Below are 21,424 nucleotides of genomic sequence, written 5' to 3' on the forward strand. Positions count from 1 at the left end.
TCACATATTTGTCTACTAACAAATAAAATTAGCTCTATAAATAGTGGATGTCACTTAACTCTGCAGACCTAAATTTCAGCACTTAAAATGTATTAATTGTTGTGGATTGATTTGAACTTTAAGGGGGTGTTTGTTTGACCTCCTTAAGACCTAGTTTGGGAGTGAGGTGCTTAAAAAAAAAGCACCCATGAAAAAAAGCTGTGAGGGTTTTAGGTGTTTGGTAAATTGAAAAAAAAGGCTTATTTTGGAAGCTGCTGTGAAAATAAGCTGAAATCAAAGGAAAAAGCTGAAGCTGCTATTTGCAGCTTTGGAAAACTGGCTTTTTTTTCAAAGCACACGGAGCTACAGTGCTTCTTTAATGAAAAGACCCACTATTATACTGCTTTTTTTTTCTTTCCAAAAGCACTTTTACAAAAAAATTTACCAAGCACTCTGCTGATTTATTTCACAGCCGCTTATTCTCACAGCAGCTTTTTTTCAAAGCACAGCAATACCAAACCAGCCCTAAGTTTCATTGGACTGGACTACTTGGGTAGGATTATTACTCTGTGTTTGGTGCAAGCCATGATTGAGTTTAGTGGGATTAAGTCGGACTCGTGCCGACTAAATCCTTCGTTAACTGGGCTTAGCGAGAGCCCAAAAAAGGAGGGGATTGCTAGTCCCGTTTCCCCGCTTTCCCTCACTTCGCCTCACCCCACGCCTGAGAACTTGCCCTCCCACTATCTTTCTCCCCACCTCCCTCTCGTCTGTCCATAAGATCGCCAAGTCAGAGACCCAGAAAACCCAAAAAAACTCAGAAACCGAAAGCAGATTCAACCCCATCTCCCACCTTCGAGCCACTCATGCATGCATCCTGCCTCCAACTCCTAAATTTTCATTTTCATTCTTGCTCTTTGGTTTGATTTTAAGATTTGCAAGGGATTTTGTGAGAGGAATAGAAGAGGTAGAAAGATATTTGCAGTGAAGAGGAAGAGAGAGATTTACAAAATCTTCGAATCCGAGACCATCCAAAATCAGATTATCACCCAGGGAGTTAGACAGGAAAAGAGGTAGAGGGGAGAGAGAGAGGGGAGGGATGTAGTGAGCGGACAAAAAAAATGAGAGAGGAAGAGGATTAAAAGCTTGATCAAAATAAATGATTCTAGAAAGGAAAATGATAATTTAATAATAAAATATTAGTATATATAGATTAAATTAATGATAAAATATTGTAAATATAAAATTTAATAATATAATATATGAGTCCTGCTTTTTAGTCCGACACATCATCAAACGCTTCACTAAATCAGTCTAATTTAGTCTATTCTAAGCCAGTCCAGCTTAGTCCCTAAAGCTAGTCCAGTCCGAGATAGTCCGGTGCAATAAACGCACCCTAATTGTTTTTATAGGAATTTTTTTGTACTTAACTAACTATTTGCAACATCGTCACATGATGACTATTTATATACACATGCAGTCAACACTCAAGAAGAAGTTTTAATCTTAATTTCATTAAAAATGTGATTATGTAAATCTTAATAGACGATGTCTAATATTTTATAAATAATTTTGTTTACATTAAGAGTGCGATTATATAAATCTTAATAGAGGATGTGGAATATTTTATGATAGTTTCGTTGTTGTACTGCAGCACTGAGTGGAAATCATGCTACAATAGCCAAACGGCTCTAGTACATTACAAATCAGCTCAATCATTTTCCCCCAAAAGAACCCAAACAGTGGCCACAAGTTGATAAGACAAGTGCTACTTCCTTACGTTGCCACCCCTTCTTCAGTAACTTTTGTTTTGTGATATTTTTTATTTTATTTAATTTGATAGTTAAAAATTAAGAAATATATGTAAAAGATAAAAAAAAATAACATATGGATAAATTTTGCTAGTATAGGCTTGTCTTCTCTAACTTTAACTTGCATGATTCTTATCCGTTGACGGCTTGTGCCACATTATTTTCGAATTAAGCATCTTGGTATTCAGGTTTGTCATACTTTTTTTTTCCTAACTTTGTGGTGTTGCTCAGTTTGTTTTGCAGGTTTAGATATTTAGGTTTGATTTTTGAAGGGTTAGGTTACACATGCCCCTCTTTTCTTTGTATTATTCTTGTTTTTGTTTTTAGAAGGCTATGATTTATGTCCCATTTCTTTTTCATGTATTTTTTTTTTATGAGAGGTAAAATTTATATCTCCTGATTAGGTATATTTTTTTCTTTTCGTTATTAATAAAGTTTTTCTCGTACAGTCAAGTTTTCAAAAAAAAAAAAAACATATATATATATAAATTATTTTCATAGCAATTCAATTGCAGTCACATTCGATATGTAACATCACTAGTCCACATGGTCGGTTTAGGGTTTAGGAGGAAAAACCATACATTACGGCTTTTGCCAAAAATAGACTATGCACTATTGCAACTTGCACGCCATCTGTGACCAACAAAAAGAAAACAGCATGAAGTCTGTAGTACGTAAAAAATGATGTGTGAATAATATTAATAAAAAATAAAAATGAAAACATTTGCAACCATTTCACACCATTTTTCTATATTCTTATTTTTGCTCTCCAACCATATTATTAGTCCGTTTAAAAGTGTTTATATAAATTTAAAAGCGTTTTATTTTTCTTTAAACTTTGACATACTTAAAAAAGCATTTTACTGGAAGCATTTTGAATAGAAGTACTTTTTAAATGAGCATTTTCAAACCAACCAGCTGTATTTATATTAATTCAAATTTATGGCTATGAGATGATTGATATCTTGATAAACTCTGTAAAAAAAGAAGATCTTGATCAATACGTGGATATATTTTAAATTAAATATAATTATTAATTTTCTATCAAAAATCTAACGGCTAAATATTTTAGATTTACGATATTTAGTTGTACCATCTTTTGAATGGAGATAGAACGTATGAATTAAATTTCTATTAGAGAGATGCTAGCACAATTAAATAGTAAAAATAGCATTTTTGAATATTTTATGATGTCAAATATTCCGAAACACACTAAAAAATCCAAAAAGAAAATCGAAAGAAAACAATGATGTGGTTTCATTTTGTGGCGGAAGAAGCGGGTTTGAGGACTCAGTGAAAAGCAGCCGACCTAGCCAACCTTCCTTTTACTCCTCACAGAAAGCGAAACAAAATCTTAAAATAGTAATAAAAAAAAAATTTGAAATAGGTCCAATTTATAAGCCTATTTTTAAAATAAATTCAATTTTTAATGATTTTTAATTTTTAAAATAAGTTTTATTTTTAATTACTTTGATCCATATCAAAAGATGAAAAAAAAAGAAAAAAAAAAAAAAACCCGTTGCAACTCGCAAGTTACAAGACAAGAAACAAGCTCCTCTCTCTTTATCTCTCTAGTTTAAGCTCCTCTCTCTATCTCTCTATCTCTCTAGGTTCTCTCTCTAGTTTCTCTCTCTTTATTTTCTTCCTTTCTCTCTCTAGATTCTCTCTCTAAATAGTCTAAAACCCTTTTTTCTGTGTTGGTGTAGATTCATTGTTTGTTAGCCCAACACCCAACTGATCATTCATTTCTCTCAAATCTCCATTTTCTCTCCCCTATTCATTTATGGATCTGCCCTTTCCCACTAGCGACCCGACCTTTTGAGCTCTCCCGGAGCTCCGAGAACCCGAAACCCACCCCGATTCCAATCGATTCACTTCAGCTAAGCAGCCGGAGTCCGATGAAGGTCCCGTGCTGCTCCGTCTGCCAGACCCGCTACGACGAGGAGGAAAGAGTTCCGCTTTTGCTTCAGTGCGGCCATGGCTTCTGCAAGGACTGCTTGTCCAAAATGTTCTCTTCCTGTCCCGATACTACCCTCGTCTGCCCCCGCTGTCGCCACGTCTCCGTCGTCGGGAACTCCGTCCAGGCGCTGAGGAAGAACTTCGCCGTGCTCGCCCTGATTCACTCCAGCTCCAATGCTGTCTCGTCTGCTGCCGCCGCCAATTTCGATTGCGATTACACGGACGACGAGGATGGGGACGATGATGAGGATGACGATGGGGACCGAAGGTGTGCTCGTGGGTCCCACACGTCGATCTCGGGCGGGTGCGGGCCGGTGATCGAGCTGGCGGTGCACCCTGACTTGAAGTTGGTGCGGCGGATAGGGGAGGGCAGGCAGGCTGGGGTTCAAATGTGGACTGCCGTCATCGGAGGTGGAGGAGGGAGGTGCCGCCATCGGGTTGCGGTGAAGAAAGTGGCAGTAGCGGAGGAGACGAGTATGGATTGGGTGATGGGGCAGCTGGATAATTTGCGGCGGGCATCGATGTGGTGTAGGAATGTGTGCACATTTCATGGGGCTATTAAGAGTGAAGGCACCTTGTGTCTTGTTATGGATAAGTGTTATGGATCGGTTCAGTCCGAGATGCAGCGCAATGAGGGCAGGCTTACTTTGGAGCAAATTCTAAGGTTTTGTGGTTTCAAATTGCTATCTTTTCATTTTTATCTTCGAAAGGTTATGTACTTTTTATAATTTGCGTATATTCTGATTGATTTGTATGTGTCACTGCTCGCGTGTGTGTGGAAAGTAATCTAATTTCTTGGTTTGTGTGGTAATTCTGGATTGTTAGTTCATAAAGGTTGTTTTGCGAGTGGAGGAAATTCTCGTGGATGTCGATTTAGTGGGTAAAGTTTTGTGCTTTCTGATTCATTCAGTCATGGATTATGAATTTGTTGACTGTCTGAATAAGCAGAATATGGAACTAATTCAACCTACATTTTCTTGAGTGGATGCATTTTTTAACAAATGAGCATAAAAGCAGTCCTACCCGCAAGAGCGGAGTCAAGAATTTTCAATTGGGTGGGCTAGCTATTTTTTGTTTCTTTTAGGATTGGGCGTATACTCTTAAGAGACTAGAGACTAAATTTATGTGAGTTTAGTGCTATTAGTTTTAATTTGGGTTGTTTGCTAGGTATAATTTGATAGACAAACACTCAATATAAGCAAAATTATAGGCGGATTTCTTTTTTTAGTTGCCTAAAGGCCAACTAGGCTGCAGCCCAAGGTAGACTTGTATGTGTCTCCGCCAATGCATTCTTGTCTCAATGTCTTACTATGCAAGTGGGATGGTATTATGTTGAGTTTGATATAGCATAATCCCACGTGAGACCCTAACACTACAAATATCACCCTTTTCATTCAGTGCTAACTTAGGATACAAGTTATATTGCAATCACCAAATTGTGATGGCTTCCATTCCCATAAATGTTGTCCTCACTAAAAGGCTTTAAAGGGGGACAATTCTTGACCTTTCTTACTTAGCCAAACGTACTTTCTATTCCACTATATAACTCTTTTTTTTTTACCCCGAAAATGGGAATTAGAAACGTTAAAAGAATGTTGATTTGCTCACAAGGGTTGATGTTGATTTACAGGTTTGTTTATGTGACTTGAGAGTAATGAATGGACATGACAGAACATGTATAAATGCGAAAATTCGGGTTTGTTGGTTGAATGAGACATAACAAGAATTTCCCGACCTGGAAATCAAGCTTATTCATAACCTTTCATTCGATACTCCTATAAATTCTCTAAATCCATTGAAATTAGTTGTCAGATTTAACCATATCACTCTTAATATTGTTAGATTTGTATTAACTTTACTGTTCTAGTCATTAGCTGGAAATAAATCTGCCCAATTAATTGCGAAATTGTGAACAGCTGTATCAATTTATTAAGTAAAAAAAGAGACTTTAATAAAAATGATTTTCCTTGTTGATTTTCCTTGTTAATTTTCCCTTCCATAGAACTAAATAATCAACATAATAAATGCATTGTTTTACAAGATCAAGTGTTAATTGTAGTTACCCTGTCCTCCTTTAACCACCGTTCGTACTACAAATGTTTGGTAACTGATGCAAACATTTTATTTATGTTGATTAGCAATGAGGAAGAAAAAAGAATTTTAAACTCGGAAATATTGAATGAATATCTCATTTGTTCTGAAATATCTTCCGTCTCATATACGGGAAGCTTAAACTGATTCTTGTAGAATTGTTTATCTTTCCTACACAGTGAAGCTTTCTCTAATTCTGTATCTATGAGGTAGGAGTAGGAAATACTAATACAATAAAAGTGATCTGGAATATCATTCTGATTTTCTAAATGCACTTTTGAATCCGAATGCTGAGCTTTAGACTATGAGAACAAATATAGAAAAATTGTGTCTTCACCGAAAAATACATAACGTCTATTCTGTTGTCCATGCAACCAGCTTCCAAAGAGAGCACGGGGTTTGCTTCGCATCTCCTGTCTTTATTTGAAATGTTTTGGAAGTTAATAAATAGAAATTATTATTGTCATGTATATGATTATACTTATATATTCTACACATATTGGAGTCATTTAATTTGAGGCTTAAGTTCTAATTCAGCTAGAGGTTAACTAATCCAAGCTTACCAATGTGCAAGTTTAATAGTTTATATAATATCTTTTGTTAGTAACTACTAGCTGGCATTAAATCTTGTCTTGACGTTTATTTGAAATGTTTTGGAAGTTAATAAATAGAAATTATTATTGTCATGTATATGATTATACTTATATATTCTACACATATTGGAGTCATTTAATTTGAGGCTTAAGTTCTAATTCAGCTAGAGGTTAACCAATCCAAGCTTACCAATGTGCAAGTTTAATAGTTTATATAATATCTTTTGTTAGTAACTACTAGCTGGCATTAAATCTTGTCTTGACGTTTTGAGTGCTTGCCATTTGTAGATACGGGGCTGACATTGCGCGAGGAGTAGCTGAACTTCATGCAGCAGGTGTTGTTTGTATGAATCTAAAACCGTCCAATCTTCTTTTGGATGAAAGTGGTCACGCGGTAGTTTCTGATTATGGAGTTGCTGCAATTCTGAAGAAACCTTCCTGCCGGAAAGCTCGATTGGAGTGTGACACCTCAAGGATCCATTCTTGTATGGAGTGTACGATGCTCAGCCCCCACTATGCAGCTCCAGAGGCATGGGAACCAGTGAAGAAGTTACTGAATCCATTTTGGGAGGATGCTATCGGTATTTCTGCAGAGTCAGATGCATGGAGTTTTGGTTGTACATTGGTAGAAATGTGCACTGGTTCCATTCCGTATGTGGAGCAACATACTGTATATTTGAAATTTCTCATTTGTTTTCCCTTTGTGAAATGAGTTTTAGTACAAGCTGAAATTCATTGTGCAGATGGGCTGGTTTAAGCACTGAGGAAATTTATCGGGCTGTAATCAAGACTCGGAAACTACCTCCACAATATGCAAGTGTAGTAGGTGTTGGAATTCCTAGAGAATTGTGGAAAATGATTGGCGAGTGCCTGCAGTTCAAGGCATCAAAAAGACCATCTTTTAATTCAATGCTAGCCACTTTTCTTCGCCATTTGCAGGAGATACCACGCAGCCCTCCTGCAAGTCCTGATAAGTAAGAATTCAAAGTTCTGATTGTGCCCTTGAAGTTTCTGGTATTTTTGTTTGTGGCATCTTGACTTAATCCTAGCTGATATCGTTGGATGAGACACACAAATATATATATATATATATATATATTTACAAATAAACAACCTCCTATAAGATGATCTATTTTGTTGAATGCTAAAACGGGATCCCATTGTTGGGCTGCTCACAATGTGGTTCAGCAATCTGAACAGTAAACTATCCCTGCAAAAAATCAGCAAAATCGGAAATTGTTTTGCCATTGGATTATCATCATGAACACCTCGTTGGTTATTGGAAACATTGTGTTCGTCTATTTGTTGTGCTAGTTAGAAGACTAAACGATTTTCAACTTTTGAGGTTCTGTAAGGATGATCCTTCAGGAGGTCCTAGAAAGTGAACAGTTTGGATAATTTGACCACATTTATGATTAGGGCTGAAAAGGGATGGGTATGTAAATGTATATACAATTTATATTTTTAATAACTTGAGGTATCTGATGAATCTTCGAGGGCAGAAGAAATGTCGTAGCTCACTGTGTTTTAGCCAATTTCATTAGATTTACATCAAAAGGGAAAGTTACTTATATCTTCAGTGTTTGAACAGTGTTTTAGCTAAATGCTCTGGATCAAATGTGATGGAACCATCTCCTGTATCTGAATCAGAAGTTTTTCAGGGTAACCCCACTCTTCTGCATAGACTTGTGTCTGAAGGGGATGTGCGCAGTGTTAGGTTAGTGCACTTTATCGAGGAATTATTTGAGCTATATTTTTTTTTTAAAACACATTTTCTTTACCTTATTCTCCTTGTCACACTTCTTTGGTTGTCCAGAGATCTGCTTCAAAAGGCTTCAGCAGGGAGTGATAACAGTACAATATTGTCTCTATTAGAAGCTCAAAATGCTGATGGCCAAACTGCTCTCCATTTGGCCTGTAGACGTGGCAGTGCAGAACTTGTTAATGCTATTTTGGAGTATCAAGAGGCAAATGTGGATGTCTTGGACAAAGATGGGGATCCTCCACTAGTTTTTGCATTAGTAGCTGGATCCCCAGAATGCGTTCATGCTCTCATTAACAGAGGTGCTAATGTGAGATCTAGGTTGCGAGAAGGCTTTGGTCCCTCAGTTGCTCATGTCTGTGCCTATCATGGCCAACCTGATTGTATGCGTGTATGTGTCAGTTGGATATTTAATGAGATTTCATTTTTGCTTCATAACGTGCTGGAAGGTGCACTTTTAAGTTCTTTAACATATACTTTGCATGACCTCAGGAGTTACTAATGGCTGGAGCGGATCCTAATGCGGTGGATGAGGAAGGTGAATCTGTACTGCATAGAGCTGTTGCAAAGAAATATACAGATTGTGCCCTTGTTGTTCTGGAAAATGGGGGCTCTAGGTCAATGTGTGTTTTGAATTCAGAAAAGTTTACGTAAGTACACAGTTGATTTTCATTCTTTTTCCCCCTATAAGAACAATGTGCATGCAAGCTATCTGAAAATGAAATTCATTGACGATGTGTTTATGCAATATATTTGTGTTTTTTTTAATGTGCACAATCCACTGAGCCTTAATCAGGTTTTAGTAAATATATTCAAGCTTTCTTAATTTATAGACAGGCAGGGTTTACCTGCTGGTGATGTGTCAAAATTTTTTTAACTGTATACAAAGTGTGCAGTATGGTTGGTGAATTCTACTAATTGAGCCCTTTTGGAGTCATTGGCTTATTGTTTCCTGGCCTGTGATTCAAACTACATGCTTAATATACCCGACAATTGTCACTTATTTCCTTAAGCATATTTGTTCTGTAGCTTATATTTTTATAGGCTTGTAAAATTATCAGAGTAGTTGCATGATTTTGCAAATTGCAAGTGGATTAAAACTACTTATATTTTTGGTCTTGATTTTTGATTTGCCTGTTACTTTCTTATTGTATCATAGACCATTGCACTTGTGTGTGGCAACATGGAATGTTGCTGTTGTTAGAAGGTGGGTGGAAGTTGCAACACCAGAAGAGATTGCTGATGCAATTGATATACCAAGTTCAGTTGGCACTGCATTGTGTATGGCAGCTTCTCTAAAGAAAGATCATGAAATTGGTAATCCTAGATCTTTGGAATGTTTGGTTCATTGATATGAACTTCTAATTCTTTTTGGTGATTCTTTGTTTACAGCCAGTTTTAGAGGCACTTTGATATATTGATTATTTTTTGGACTTTGGTTGATGTGATTATAGAATCCAATAATTGACATATTGAGTATATAACTAATCAATACCTACTCAGTTTTTTAATGTTGAAACCAGTATCTTGGCACGCACTTCATGCATGCCAATTTGCTTTTTATGCACAATTTTTATTTATTTTTGTCATAAAAAAATTACTTATATTCTTTAAATTTGAAGTTTTTCCTATTTTTCTCCTTTTACATATGCACAATTGCATACTTCCAAAGTTTTGAAATGCTTGTTGATGAATATTTACAAGCTCCATAACTATAGTAGTACATCGTCATAAAAATGGTCAAGAGATCTAGCTAATAGGCCTGTAGATACAGATTAAGAACTTCTAAACTATTTCTTTTATCTGGTATAAGCCTTTCCCTTGGTTAACGTTTTATCCATCCATGATTACTTGTAGGGCGGGCACTTAACCCCTTGAATCCCAATTTTTTTTAAATAAATGTTTTATCCAGCCATGATGACTTGTAGGGTGGGCACTTAAATTTTGGATCCCAAATATTTTGTCAACAAAAAAAAGATGTCATATTAAACTCTGTCTGCCTGTCTCTGTCTGCTATTTTCCCTTGTGTTCTTTCTTTCCCATGTCATTTCGTTCTGAAGTTTTCTTCGTCCCCCCCTCTCCTCTTTTGATATAATTTGTATCATCTGATATTCATAGTGTTCTGAGATAAATTTTAGTGGCTTCTGTGCTTTGTTATTTACTTTTATCCAGAGACCTCACTTAGTGGGAAAAGGCTTTGTTGTTGTTGTTGTTGTATATGTTCATTAATGTAAACTCCATATGTTCATTAATGTAAACTATGTTGCTACATTTCAACTGACCCGAGAAATCTTGTTTGCTTGCACTTTGTATATCTTTCCTTTGTTGGTTTTTATGTTTTAAGCACACCAGTGGATAAGTAAAGTTAATTTCATTTGTGTTTGTCAAGTGTTCTAATTGAAGCTATTAAGAAATTTTTGTTATTATCAGTTTTAATATTCATACCTGATGCTGGTTGTAGAAGGAAGAGAAATGGTGCAAATTTTGCTAGCTTCTGGAGCAGATCCAACTGCTCAAGATTTGCAGCATGGACGGACAGCTTTGCATACAGCTTCAATGGCCAATGAAGTTGAGTTGGTCAAGGTATGGAGGACAGCTTCCTACTACATAATATCAGAATGGAAACCCCATCTCATGATTTTTGGTCATCTATCCTCTATGTGTGCGTTAATGAAGTATCAACACTTTGGAAAACTTTGTATTTTCTTGCTAGATTATACTTGATGCTGGAGTTGATGTGAACATTCAGAATGTACAAAATACAATTCCTCTTCATGTAGCACTGGCCAGAGGGGCAAAGTCATGTGTTGGACTGCTTTTATCTGCTGGAGCAAATTATAATTTGCAGGTTTTTCTTCAATCTCTTGAAATTGCATGTTTTTGTCAGTTATATGTTCTCATGGTATCTCAATTTGTTGGAACTGAGTTGTGATAATAATACCCACATGTTATATTGAATACATAGTCTTCTAATCACAGCCAAAGACACTATTTGATATATGCTCATGTGGAGGCAATCTCGTGAGGAGTGAGTTAGGATTTGCAGGCTATCCGTTTTCAATATGGATGATTGATTGGATGTTACCAAGATTTTAGCCATAACAAATATTTCCTATACAAGTCCTTGAGTTACGCCATTGTTATAGTGTTGCACACACATACACAAGGACAACTTTTTTCTTTTTATGATACCTGATGGCTTTGTCCCTATCTTTTACTACTGAAAGCAGCTTTCTTTTTTATTTACTTATGTACAATGTATTTTGCTCATTGTTATCAGGATGATGAAGGCGACAATGCTTTCCATATAGCAGCAGATGCAGCAAAAATGATACGTGAGAATCTCGAATGGCTTATTGTCATGCTTAGAAATCCTGATGCTGCTGTTGAAGCTAGGAATCACAGGCAAGTGCCAATAAATGCATTGCACTTTTGTGTGGCTTGACCTTCACTTGCAAGAGATTGTCTTCTTTCAGATTTGTTTTCTATCAAGTGGTTTAACTTTAACAGCTATTTTTCTCCTAAGAAACAAAAATAATGACTTTATACAATTACCAGGTTGTGGATGACTTATTGATGATTATTAGGCCTTTCTACTTTTGCATTTAATGAGAACTTTTTGGAACTACAAAAATATGGCAAGGCACATGGGTAAGCTATCTACTATATGACCAACTTATGCATTTGACTTTGATGGCAGTGGCAAGACCTTACGTGACTTTTTGGAGGCCCTTCCTCGGGAATGGATATCTGAAGATCTTATGGAGGCACTTGTAAATCGGGGAGTGCATTTGTCTCCTACAACGTGAGAAGAGATAATATCATTGTGCTGTTTTGATATTTTTGCATGTCTTATACACCCTTGCGACTAACAGATTCCATATTTCTTGTTTTCTCTATCATCTAGATTTGATGTGGGAGACTGGGTCAAATTTAAAAGAAGTATAACAACTCCCACGTATGGATGGCAAGGTGCAAAACATAGAAGTGTTGGCTTTGTGCAAGGTGCCCCAGATAAGGACCATTTGATAGTATCATTTTGTTCTGGAGAGGCTCGTGTTTTGGCGAATGAAGTTGTAAAAGTTATTCCCTTGGACAGGGGACAGCATGTTCAGCTGAAACCAGATGTCAAAGAGCCCAGGTTTGAATCTGAACAGTTTCTATATGTATCCAGTCATGCTTGATACCACGTTCCCAATAACAGGTTCTACTCCAGAGCCCCTCATATTGATTTAAACTTCAATCCTCAGGATAAGTTTTTTCTAGGTACCAACATGACAACAGACTGAAGTACTTTATAGTTTAGCTGATAGGACTTTTAGATTATTTAACCAACTCATTACCTAAACAATTTCATCCTTGAAGTTATTTATTTTGTTTAAGCTTACTTGAGTTAAGAGCTCAAGCATTGTTGCTTGGTTAGTTTTTTCTTTGTGGTCGAGTAGTTTATTAGTTATTAGTCTTCCAAAGTGATGGCATCTGGTTTACTTTATCTTGTCTCGAGCATTTAAAATGAAATTGACATTAGTGTACAAATTATGTACTTTGGGCTCAGACTACTGTCAATTACTGATAACAATTTTGAAATAGACTCGGTTAAATATGAGTACCAAAAGGGTTAAATACAAGAGGATACAAAACAACAGTGCAGAAACATCCAACAAACACTAATCTTTTGGGGAACCTTAGTAAAAGATGATAACATTATGGAGGGGGAAACTGATATAGTTGTTTCTGGATCAGTTTACCAGCAATGTCGTAGACAGTCAATTTCAATTATTGGAATAAGGTTGGTTCAGAAATACGGGATCATGTAGTACTGGGTAAATGGCTATACAAAGCAGATATATTGTCTAGGGATATAAGTGGTCTTTATCTTTTTTTCCTGTTAATAAACAATCAAACTTCACATGCATGTGATGGAACTTTTACTTTTTCCTCTGTCATATTTAATTCCTTTTTATATGCGTCTTCTGGTATCTACTTGTGATCCTTATTCAAAGTGATAAATTTGTTGACTAAACCTTGTCTAATTATCAGATTTGGGTGGCGTGGCCAGTCACGTGATAGCATTGGTACTGTATTATGTGTTGATGATGATGGTATCCTACGTGTTGGCTTTCCCGGAGCCTCCAGAGGGTGGAAAGCTGATCCAGCAGAGATGGAGAGAGTTGAAGAATTCAAGGTTGGGGATTGGGTTCGAATTCGCCCCACTCTTACAACTGCAAAGCACGGATTAGGATCTGTTACACCTGGTAGCATTGGTATTGTGTATTGTATAAGACCAGATAGTAGTCTGTTGCTGGAATTAAGCTATCTTCCAAGTCCATGGCATTGTGAACCAGAGGAGGTTGAGCCTGTAACCCCTTTCAGGGTGAGCGAGATATATTGATATTTGTTGTATGGATTTTATACTGTATTCTTTTCACACGCTAATACAGTGTTTATTTTGAAGATTGGTGACAGGGTATGTGTTAAGCGATCTGTTGCAGAGCCTAGGTATGCATGGGGTGGTGAGACGCACCATAGTGTTGGAAAAATAAGTGAGATAGAGAATGACGGGCTCCTGGTAATTGAAATTCCAAATCGACCAATACCATGGCAGGCAGATCCTTCTGACATGGAGAAGGTGGAAGATTTTAAGGTAATATCTAATTTTTCGGTCTTATTATATTTATTATACATAAAAAGAAGAGGATGCTTTTTTTTATTCCTCTTTGTATCTGCATATTGGTGTTTCTACCACGCAGGTAGGGGACTGGGTTAGAGTCAAAGCTTCTGTACCATCCCCCAAATACGGATGGGAGGATATCACAAGGAACAGTGTTGGGATAATTCATAGCTTGGAGGAAGATGGTGATATGGGTGTCGCCTTCTGCTTCAGGAGCAAGCCTTTTTCTTGTTCTGTCACGGATGTGGAGAAGGTGCCCCCTTTTGAAGTGGGGCAAGAGATTCATGTGACGTCATCTATTTCTCAGCCAAGACTTGGATGGTCAAATGAAAGTCCAGCAACTGTTGGAAAAATTGTTAGGATTGACATGGATGGAGCTTTGAATGTAAGAATTCTTATCTTAAGACTCATAAGCAATATCTTACATGAGTGGAGGAGAGAGATCAAGAGAGAGGATGAACAATACCTATAAAGTTTTTAAAATAAAAACTAAACAATGTAAATGTCTTTTAGCTTTTAGTTAAAGTTAATCTTCTCTCATGTCTTCTTAACCCCTATCTTATCTCATGTCTACTTAACCGTCTGTCTTGTCCCTTTCTCTCTTTAACTGAAGACACATGAAACAAGAAATAAAAAAACCTTATACTGAATGAAACACTTCCATTTTTGCGGTTTTTTTTTGTTGTAGAACATTTTTTATTTTCTGCTGGTGCATGACAACTTCTGCAACTATATAAGCTTGTGTGTGCATGCAGAATTAAACAACAATATAACAGGATTTCTTTGTTTATTTGTTATGTAGACAAAAGTCACTGGCCGACAGAGCTTGTGGAAAGTTTCTCCTGGAGATGCGGAACGACTCTCTGGATTTGAAGTTGGTGACTGGGTACGTTCAAAACCAAGCCTGGGAACTCGACCAAGTTATGACTGGAACAGCATTGGAAAGGAAAGTTTAGCTGTCGTGCACAGTGTACAAGATACAGGTTATCTGGAGTTGGCTTGTTGTTTCCGTAAAGGCAGGTGGATAACTCATTACACAGATGTTGAAAAGGTTCCATGCTTTAAAATTGGGCAGTATGTCCGGTTCCGGATTGGACTTGTTGAACCAAGATGGGGCTGGAGAGGGGCTCAACTTGATTCTCGAGGCGTCATAACTAGTGTTCATGCTGATGGGGAAGTGAGAGTGGCTTTCTCTGGTTTGCCAGGATTGTGGAGAGGAGATCCTGCTGATCTTGAAATAGAGCAGATTTTTGAAGTTGGAGAGTGGGTGAGATTAAAAGATCAAGCTGGTGCTTGGAAATCCATTGGGCCAGGCAGTGTTGGAGTGGTGCAAGGATTGGGATACGATGCAGATAAATGGGATGGAACCACTTCCGTTGGATTTTGTGGGGAGCAAGAAAAATGGGTTGGGCCTACCTCTGCACTCGAAAGGGTGAACAGGCTCATGGTTGGCCAGAAGGTTAGAGTTAAACTGTCTGTCAAGCAGCCAAGATTTGGGTGGTCAGGCCACAGCCATGCAAGTCTTGGAACCATATCCACAATTGATGCTGATGGCAAGCTGAGAATATACACTCCAGCTGGTTCAAAAGCTTGGATGCTGGATCCATCAGAAGTGGAACTTGTGGAAGAAGAGGAGCTTCACATCGGTGACTGGGTTAGGGTTAAAACATCGGTTTCAACTCCAACCCACCAGTGGGGAGAGGTGAATCGTACAAGCATTGGGGTTGTGCATCGGATGGAAAATGAGGAGCTCTGGGTGGCGTTTTGCTTCACAGAGAGGTTGTGGCTTTGCAAGGCATCAGAAATGGAACGGGTTAGGCCGTTTAAAGTGGGGGACAAAGTGAGGATTAGAGAAGGGCTGGTGATCCCACGGTGGGGTTGGGGAATGGAGACACATGCAAGTAAAGGAGAGGTAGTGGGGGTTGACGCCAATGGGAAGTTAAGGATTAAGTTCCGATGGAGAGAAGGGAGGCCATGGATTGGAGATCCTGCTGATATTTCTCTTGATGAAAGCACATGACACCACTCATCCAACTTATGCTTCTTTTTCACAGGCTTCTTCCGCCTACAGGGTTTGTCACCCTCTCGACCGGGTAGACAAGTGGGAATGCCATTGCTACTGCACCATGCAATTGGATCTGCTTGGAAACTATACTTTTGTTGTAATGGGCGCTGAAGGGACAATTTATTTGCTGTTAATACAGAAGATTACAAGAGACTGATAGGACACGGGGGTAAATTGGCTTGCCTTACTGTTAATTATAGGAGACACAAGGGAGGCGAAGAACGACGTGGCAGTTTGCTGTTTTGTGTTTCATAGATGTGCAGTTGACAAGCTGTTGAGGTATATATATATATATATATATATATGTATAAGGTTATTTTGTATTCTATGTACAAATTGAACCCTTAATCTTATTACTTAATGCATTGTTTAGTCCTTCACTTGAAAGATTTTCTGGTTGGTGTTTTATTATTTTTCCTGTAAACAAATTGGCAGTTGTTACTTTTACGTACGGTACAACTATTACCGTATATGTTTGGACGAGAGATTTGCAAGCGCCAAGGGGTTTAAGCTAAATTAGTTAGAAAAGACATCATCTGTAAATTCTGTTTTTGTTTCATGCAATGCATTTCAAATCTCTTGGTACTTGCAAATCCCTCGTACAAACATAGCGTTAAAATTACAGGGATTGAGGTCGAGGGGAAAATGTATATCGCGTTAAAATTCCAGGGATAGTGGTCGAGGGGAAAATGTATATCATGGTCCTCTACGTGAATGGTTGGGAGTGCAAGTTGGACAGAATGGCCAAGAATGCAATAAGGAATCCAAAGCAGATGTGAGAGTAATCGCCAGGACCCATCACAAAAACTTGGGTCAGATTGCTTGGATTTTTTAAAGGCACAAACAAACTGTTAGTCTGAGTGAGTTTATGAGCAGTAGCACATTGGCAATCATTCTCTTTGGAATTTCAAGGCCTGATTTGAACAAACGAATCCAAACTGCATTCGGGATTGCAAGAGGACTCGTGTACCTGCACGAGGAGTGTAGCATGCAGATCATCCACCGTGACATCAAGCCCCACAACATACTTGTAGATGATTCATTCCGATCACTGCAAAGGTTGATGTTTATAGTTATGGGGTCATGTTATTGGAGATCATCTGTTGCAGGAGGAGCCTTGAAATGGAAGCGGAAGACGAAGAAGAAGTGATACTAACAGATTCGGTTTACGATTGCTACAAGGAAAAAAACAATAAAGAAGCTGATAGAGGATGATGAGAAGGCAAGAAATGACATAAAAAGGCTGGAGAGGCTAATCAGCGTGGCGATTTGGTGCATACATGAGGATCCGTCCTTAAGAACGACAATGCAGAAGGTCATGCATATGCTTGAAGGAGTGGTCGATGTATCCATGTCCTCTTTTTAGTTCAATTTGCTGAAACCTACACGTTACGCATAGTCTTTGAAATGCCAGTGTCACGTCCTCCGCATCTCACATTTTGACACAATAAACAATGGACTAGACTCCTAGTCATTTTTTTTCTTCAGATTTTTGAACATTAGTCCTTGCAAAAGATTAAAATTAAAAAAAAAAAAACCTGGTGCTAGATTACATATTCAATTTAATCCCTTGAAGTGTACTTTTATCCAAATTTATATTCAATTTTTTGTTATTTAATGTGTATTTTTATTTAATTTCTCCACATTAAATTTTAATTTTATTAATATGCACATATTTAGTTCTTTAATTATAAATGAACATAAATGAGAAAATATTAAAAGAAATTTGTGATACAAAAATATATAAATACATAAGTGTACAGAAATGACTGTGCCGAAATATATAAAATTGATTTTTTTGTACCGAAAAATTTGTACCTACATGATTGTACCGAAATATATTATAATGAACCTAAATGTATTATATTGAATTGATGTACCTAAATGTCAATACTGAAATGTATGTACCAAAATGTACGTACCATAATGTTTGTAAATATAGTATATTGAATTAATGTACCTATATGTTTGTATCGATGGGTATACCGAAATATTCAAATGTATTAATGTACCTAAATGAAGAACATACAAAATTGTTATCGGAATATATTGTAAAAAAATTAGTTGCCTAAAGTAGACATTAAAATATATTATGATGAATGAAATGAAAATTAAATTTAAATGTAATTAATACATTAAAATTGGAATAAAAAGATAAATAAAACATCAAAATATAACTAATAAATGGGATAATTAAATGTACTAGGGACTAAAATTGGATTTTAATCTTACACAAGGTTATAGTCTAAAACTCATTTTTTTTTAAGGATTAAAATGAAGTTCTTTATTTAAGTATGACTTATCTCATCCAGCCCACCAAACAGCCCAAATGACTTCCATAAGATTAGGATATGTTCTCCAGGTAGCAGGAGCACGGCCACCAACTATTTCCAAAACCAAAGTTTTACATAAAGAATTCAGATTTAAGTTTTGCAGACAGGTTGTCAATTAGTTCCAACCCAAACACAAGCAAGATTTCAAAACCTCCTCAATTTTACCACACTTTCTTGCCAACTGAAACAGAAACATGCGACTAGTCCTTCAAAAAGCATGCAGAATCTTACTCCCAGCGTGTAGCGTTGTTGGCAAGTAATCTGCTGGTGCTAGGTCTGGACCTTAACCACTATTTGAACATGCTTGACGACGAACGAAAAAGAAGAGAAAATGGACCGTGAGATGCTGGATACGGGATCCTCGTTGGCGGAAGCTAATAACTCAGAGACAACACCAGTTATTGAAAGGCAACACCAGTCCTAAATCCATGAGAATTTCGGAAGCTAGTAAGTCAGGGACAATCTTAAAACTTTGGAACTTTGAATGCACCAATTACTTCCGCTTCACACCGCCAACCACATCGATCGCCGTCGATGAAAGCACCTCCAATTGACCACGGCTTCTCTGCTCAAATCGTCTCCCTCTCAAGCCGAAGTACCTCTCTGAAGAAACTACATACTCATTGATGCGAAATCGGCTTCTCTGCTCAAGTGACAGGTGCTAAGGTGCATATGCTAGTACCGAAATGTTGCTACCTTAGTATGTTTTTACCTAAGACGGTCAGGGTAGCTACTATCCCGAGAAGTGTGACTAGGCAAGCATTTATGCCAAGTTGGGTTGACAAGAGAGCTTAAGGAAGATACTTTGAAGACTCCATATGTGTTCTGTTGAAATATCCCACGTTGGGTAGAGACAGAAAAAAAAAAAAAAGTTTAAATATCATAACCCTACTCCTACTACTATCAAGGTATTTTGTGATAAAATTCCCCACCTGTCAAATTATGTAGGTGGTAACAAGTTAGAGGACAATATCAGTATTGTTAGAGATGGACCTTTGATCTGTCTCTTTGATAATTTGATATATTAGTGCTTCGAAGGTGAATAATAACATTATTTGCTTCTTTCAGAAAACGCTCGTTTCTGCACATCTTTAAGTAACGCCCAGGTGAAACAAGTGGCGTCCATGCAAACAGAAATTGATCGTTTTTGCACATCTTTAAGTAAGCCTAGGTGAAACAAGTGGCGTCCATGCATGCATCCGTTTCGGATTCAATTGTCATGACCTTCGGGACGGCAGATCCCTGGCCTCTACGGATTTACAGTATCGGTGTTGTCGAAAAATAGTGGAGAAGTCCGATCTAGCTAGCTGCAAATCAAAGCAAAAAAAATGAAGGTAGCGATCATCTCAAGAAAAATGATCAAACCATCCTCTCCAACTCCTAACCACCACAAAAACTTGAAGCTCTCTCTTTTGGACCAAGCATTTCCTCCATCCTTCTATGCAAATACCATTTTCTTCTACTCTTCAGACAGCAACAGCAACCATGGCCATAATTACGGCGGCGACGTCACCTCCCAGCAGCTTGCATGGGAAAGGTCTGACCGATTACAGAAGTCGCTGTCCAAAACCTTGGTTGTTTTCTATCCATTCGCCGGGCAGCTCAAAGACCAAGTCTCCGTTGAGTGTAACGATGAAGGAGCTTATTTTGTAGAAGCCCGAAGTAACTGCAGCCTCCTGGAAATTCTTTCCAAACCCGAACACAAGTTACTTCCCCACTTTATTCCTGCATTCAATGCCGATGAGCAGTTGGGCAGTGCTGTTCTGCTTGTTCAATTCACGGTCTTTAACTGTGGAGGAATTACTCTTGGTGTCTCCCATTCACACAAGATCGCCGACGCATCATCTACATGCACTTTTTTCCAAAGATGGGCAGCCAGTACCCTCGAGTTGGAGTCCGTTAACAACCATGATCGAATCTCTGCAGTGCTTCCGGAGTTCATTGGATCATCGTTGCTGCCACCTTCGGATATGCCCTTCTCATCCAGCTATGTCATGAACATGGCGCCAGAAAACTTGACCACAAGGAGGTTTGTGTTTAGTGCTCCAAAGATAGCCAGTCTCAGTGCCAAAATTAGTAGACTTCTTCAACAGCGTGGAATTAATATAACCGCCACTAAAGTGGAAGTTGTATCTGCAGTTTTGTTCAAATGTGCTAATGCTGCGAGGAGATCTTCAAATCCTTCGGCAACATTTAAACAGGCAGTGGACTTACGTCGAAGAATGTCTCCTCCGCTGCCGGAAAACGCTATAGGGAATCTGGTCTGGTCGTTTCAACTGTTGGTCGAAAATAAAGATATCGAGCTGCATGAACTGGTTGCCGAGATGAGGAGAGGCTTTGCAGAGTTTTGTAACGAAAAGGCAAATAGGTTGAAAGGTGAAGAGGGTGTGTCCTTGGTTTTTGAGGGCAACAGAGAGGAGTTTGAATTTGGTAAGATGGGAATCCCGATGTATTGTTTTGCAAGCATATGGAGACATCCGATGGATGAAATGGATTTCGGGTGGGGGAAGCCCATTTGGTTCACTTTTCATATGTGCTACAAGAACACTATAATGTTGTTGGCCGGCACTCGAAATGATCAAGATATTGAAGCTTTGGTGACCTTGGAAGAACAAGAGATGACTAGATTTCAACGCGACGAGGTGCTTCTTGCAGTTGCTGCCGTGAATCCTAGTGTAGTTGTTAATCACTGCCGCATGTGATGGAGGCGCCGGGGTGGCGATGAACTTGTTCCACCAATGTGTGTCCTTCATGTCATGATGCGCTATGAAATTAGTTTTTTTGGTTATCTATGAAGAAATAAAGTTACTTTGTAAAAGATAACAAGTTTTTTCATGTTTTGTTTGTTTAATTACATGATTTTTTTTCATGTATTGAATAGGATGAGACGGTTTGATTTAAATTTTAAGTTGTTTTCAATTTCAATATAATGTTTTCGTTCTTCTTCTTTGTTCTTCGTCTCGCTCAAATACTCTTCTTCAGCCCTTATTTCCGCGATATACATCCCCGCATCTTAAACACAAAAATTTAAAGCTAAAAACTTAAGAGCTGTTTGTTAACCATTTCGTTTTTAGTTTTTTGTTCATTTCTTTTGAAAATAAAAAACTGAAATCTTGTTTAGTAACTATTTTAAGTTTTTAGTTTTGAAAGATAGTGACAACTG

The 21,424-nt window shown here is 37.8% G+C and overlaps 2 protein-coding genes across 2 annotated transcripts; both read left to right on the forward strand.

Moving 5' to 3' along the window:
- Nucleotides 1-3,363: 3,363 nt before the first annotated feature.
- Nucleotides 3,364-16,315, forward strand: LOC126628177 (E3 ubiquitin-protein ligase KEG-like). The gene is made up of 16 exons (XM_050297769.1): nt 3,364-4,410; nt 6,719-7,081; nt 7,174-7,404; nt 8,022-8,147; nt 8,247-8,583; nt 8,685-8,842; nt 9,352-9,509; nt 10,654-10,775; nt 10,906-11,040; nt 11,473-11,597; nt 11,893-11,997; nt 12,100-12,333; nt 13,233-13,566; nt 13,648-13,836; nt 13,943-14,248; nt 14,666-16,315. Exons 1-16 carry the CDS (start codon nt 3,686-3,688, stop codon nt 15,881-15,883), a joined length of 4,866 nt encoding a protein of 1,621 aa, XP_050153726.1. The 5' UTR covers nt 3,364-3,685; the 3' UTR covers nt 15,884-16,315.
- Nucleotides 16,316-19,616: 3,301 nt separating this feature from the next.
- LOC126629033 (acyltransferase Pun1-like) lies at nt 19,617-20,963 on the forward strand. Its single transcript, XM_050298925.1, has one exon. The coding sequence runs from the start codon at nt 19,617-19,619 to the stop codon at nt 20,961-20,963; it is 1,347 nt and encodes a 448-aa protein (XP_050154882.1).
- The last annotated feature ends 461 nt before the right edge of the window (nt 20,964-21,424 follow it).

This window comes from Malus sylvestris, chromosome 7, assembly GCF_916048215.2.
Source record: "Malus sylvestris chromosome 7, drMalSylv7.2, whole genome shotgun sequence".
NCBI classification, from domain to species: Eukaryota; Viridiplantae; Streptophyta; class Magnoliopsida; order Rosales; family Rosaceae; genus Malus; species Malus sylvestris.

Excerpts from the sequence above, each read along its gene's own strand:
- LOC126628177 (XM_050297769.1), top strand. The coding sequence starts at position 3,686 with ATGAAGGTCCCGTGCTGCTCCGTCTGCCAGACCCGCTACGACGAGGAG. Across the intron at positions 8,148-8,246 it reads GGGGATGTGCGCAGTGTTAG|AGATCTGCTTCAAAAGGCTT; the intron begins GTTAGTGCACTT and ends TTGGTTGTCCAG. Across the intron at positions 11,598-11,892 it reads GTTGAAGCTAGGAATCACAG|TGGCAAGACCTTACGTGACT; the intron begins GCAAGTGCCAAT and ends CTTTGATGGCAG.
- LOC126629033 (XM_050298925.1), top strand. The coding sequence starts at position 19,617 with ATGATCAAACCATCCTCTCCAACTCCTAACCACCACAAAAACTTGAAG.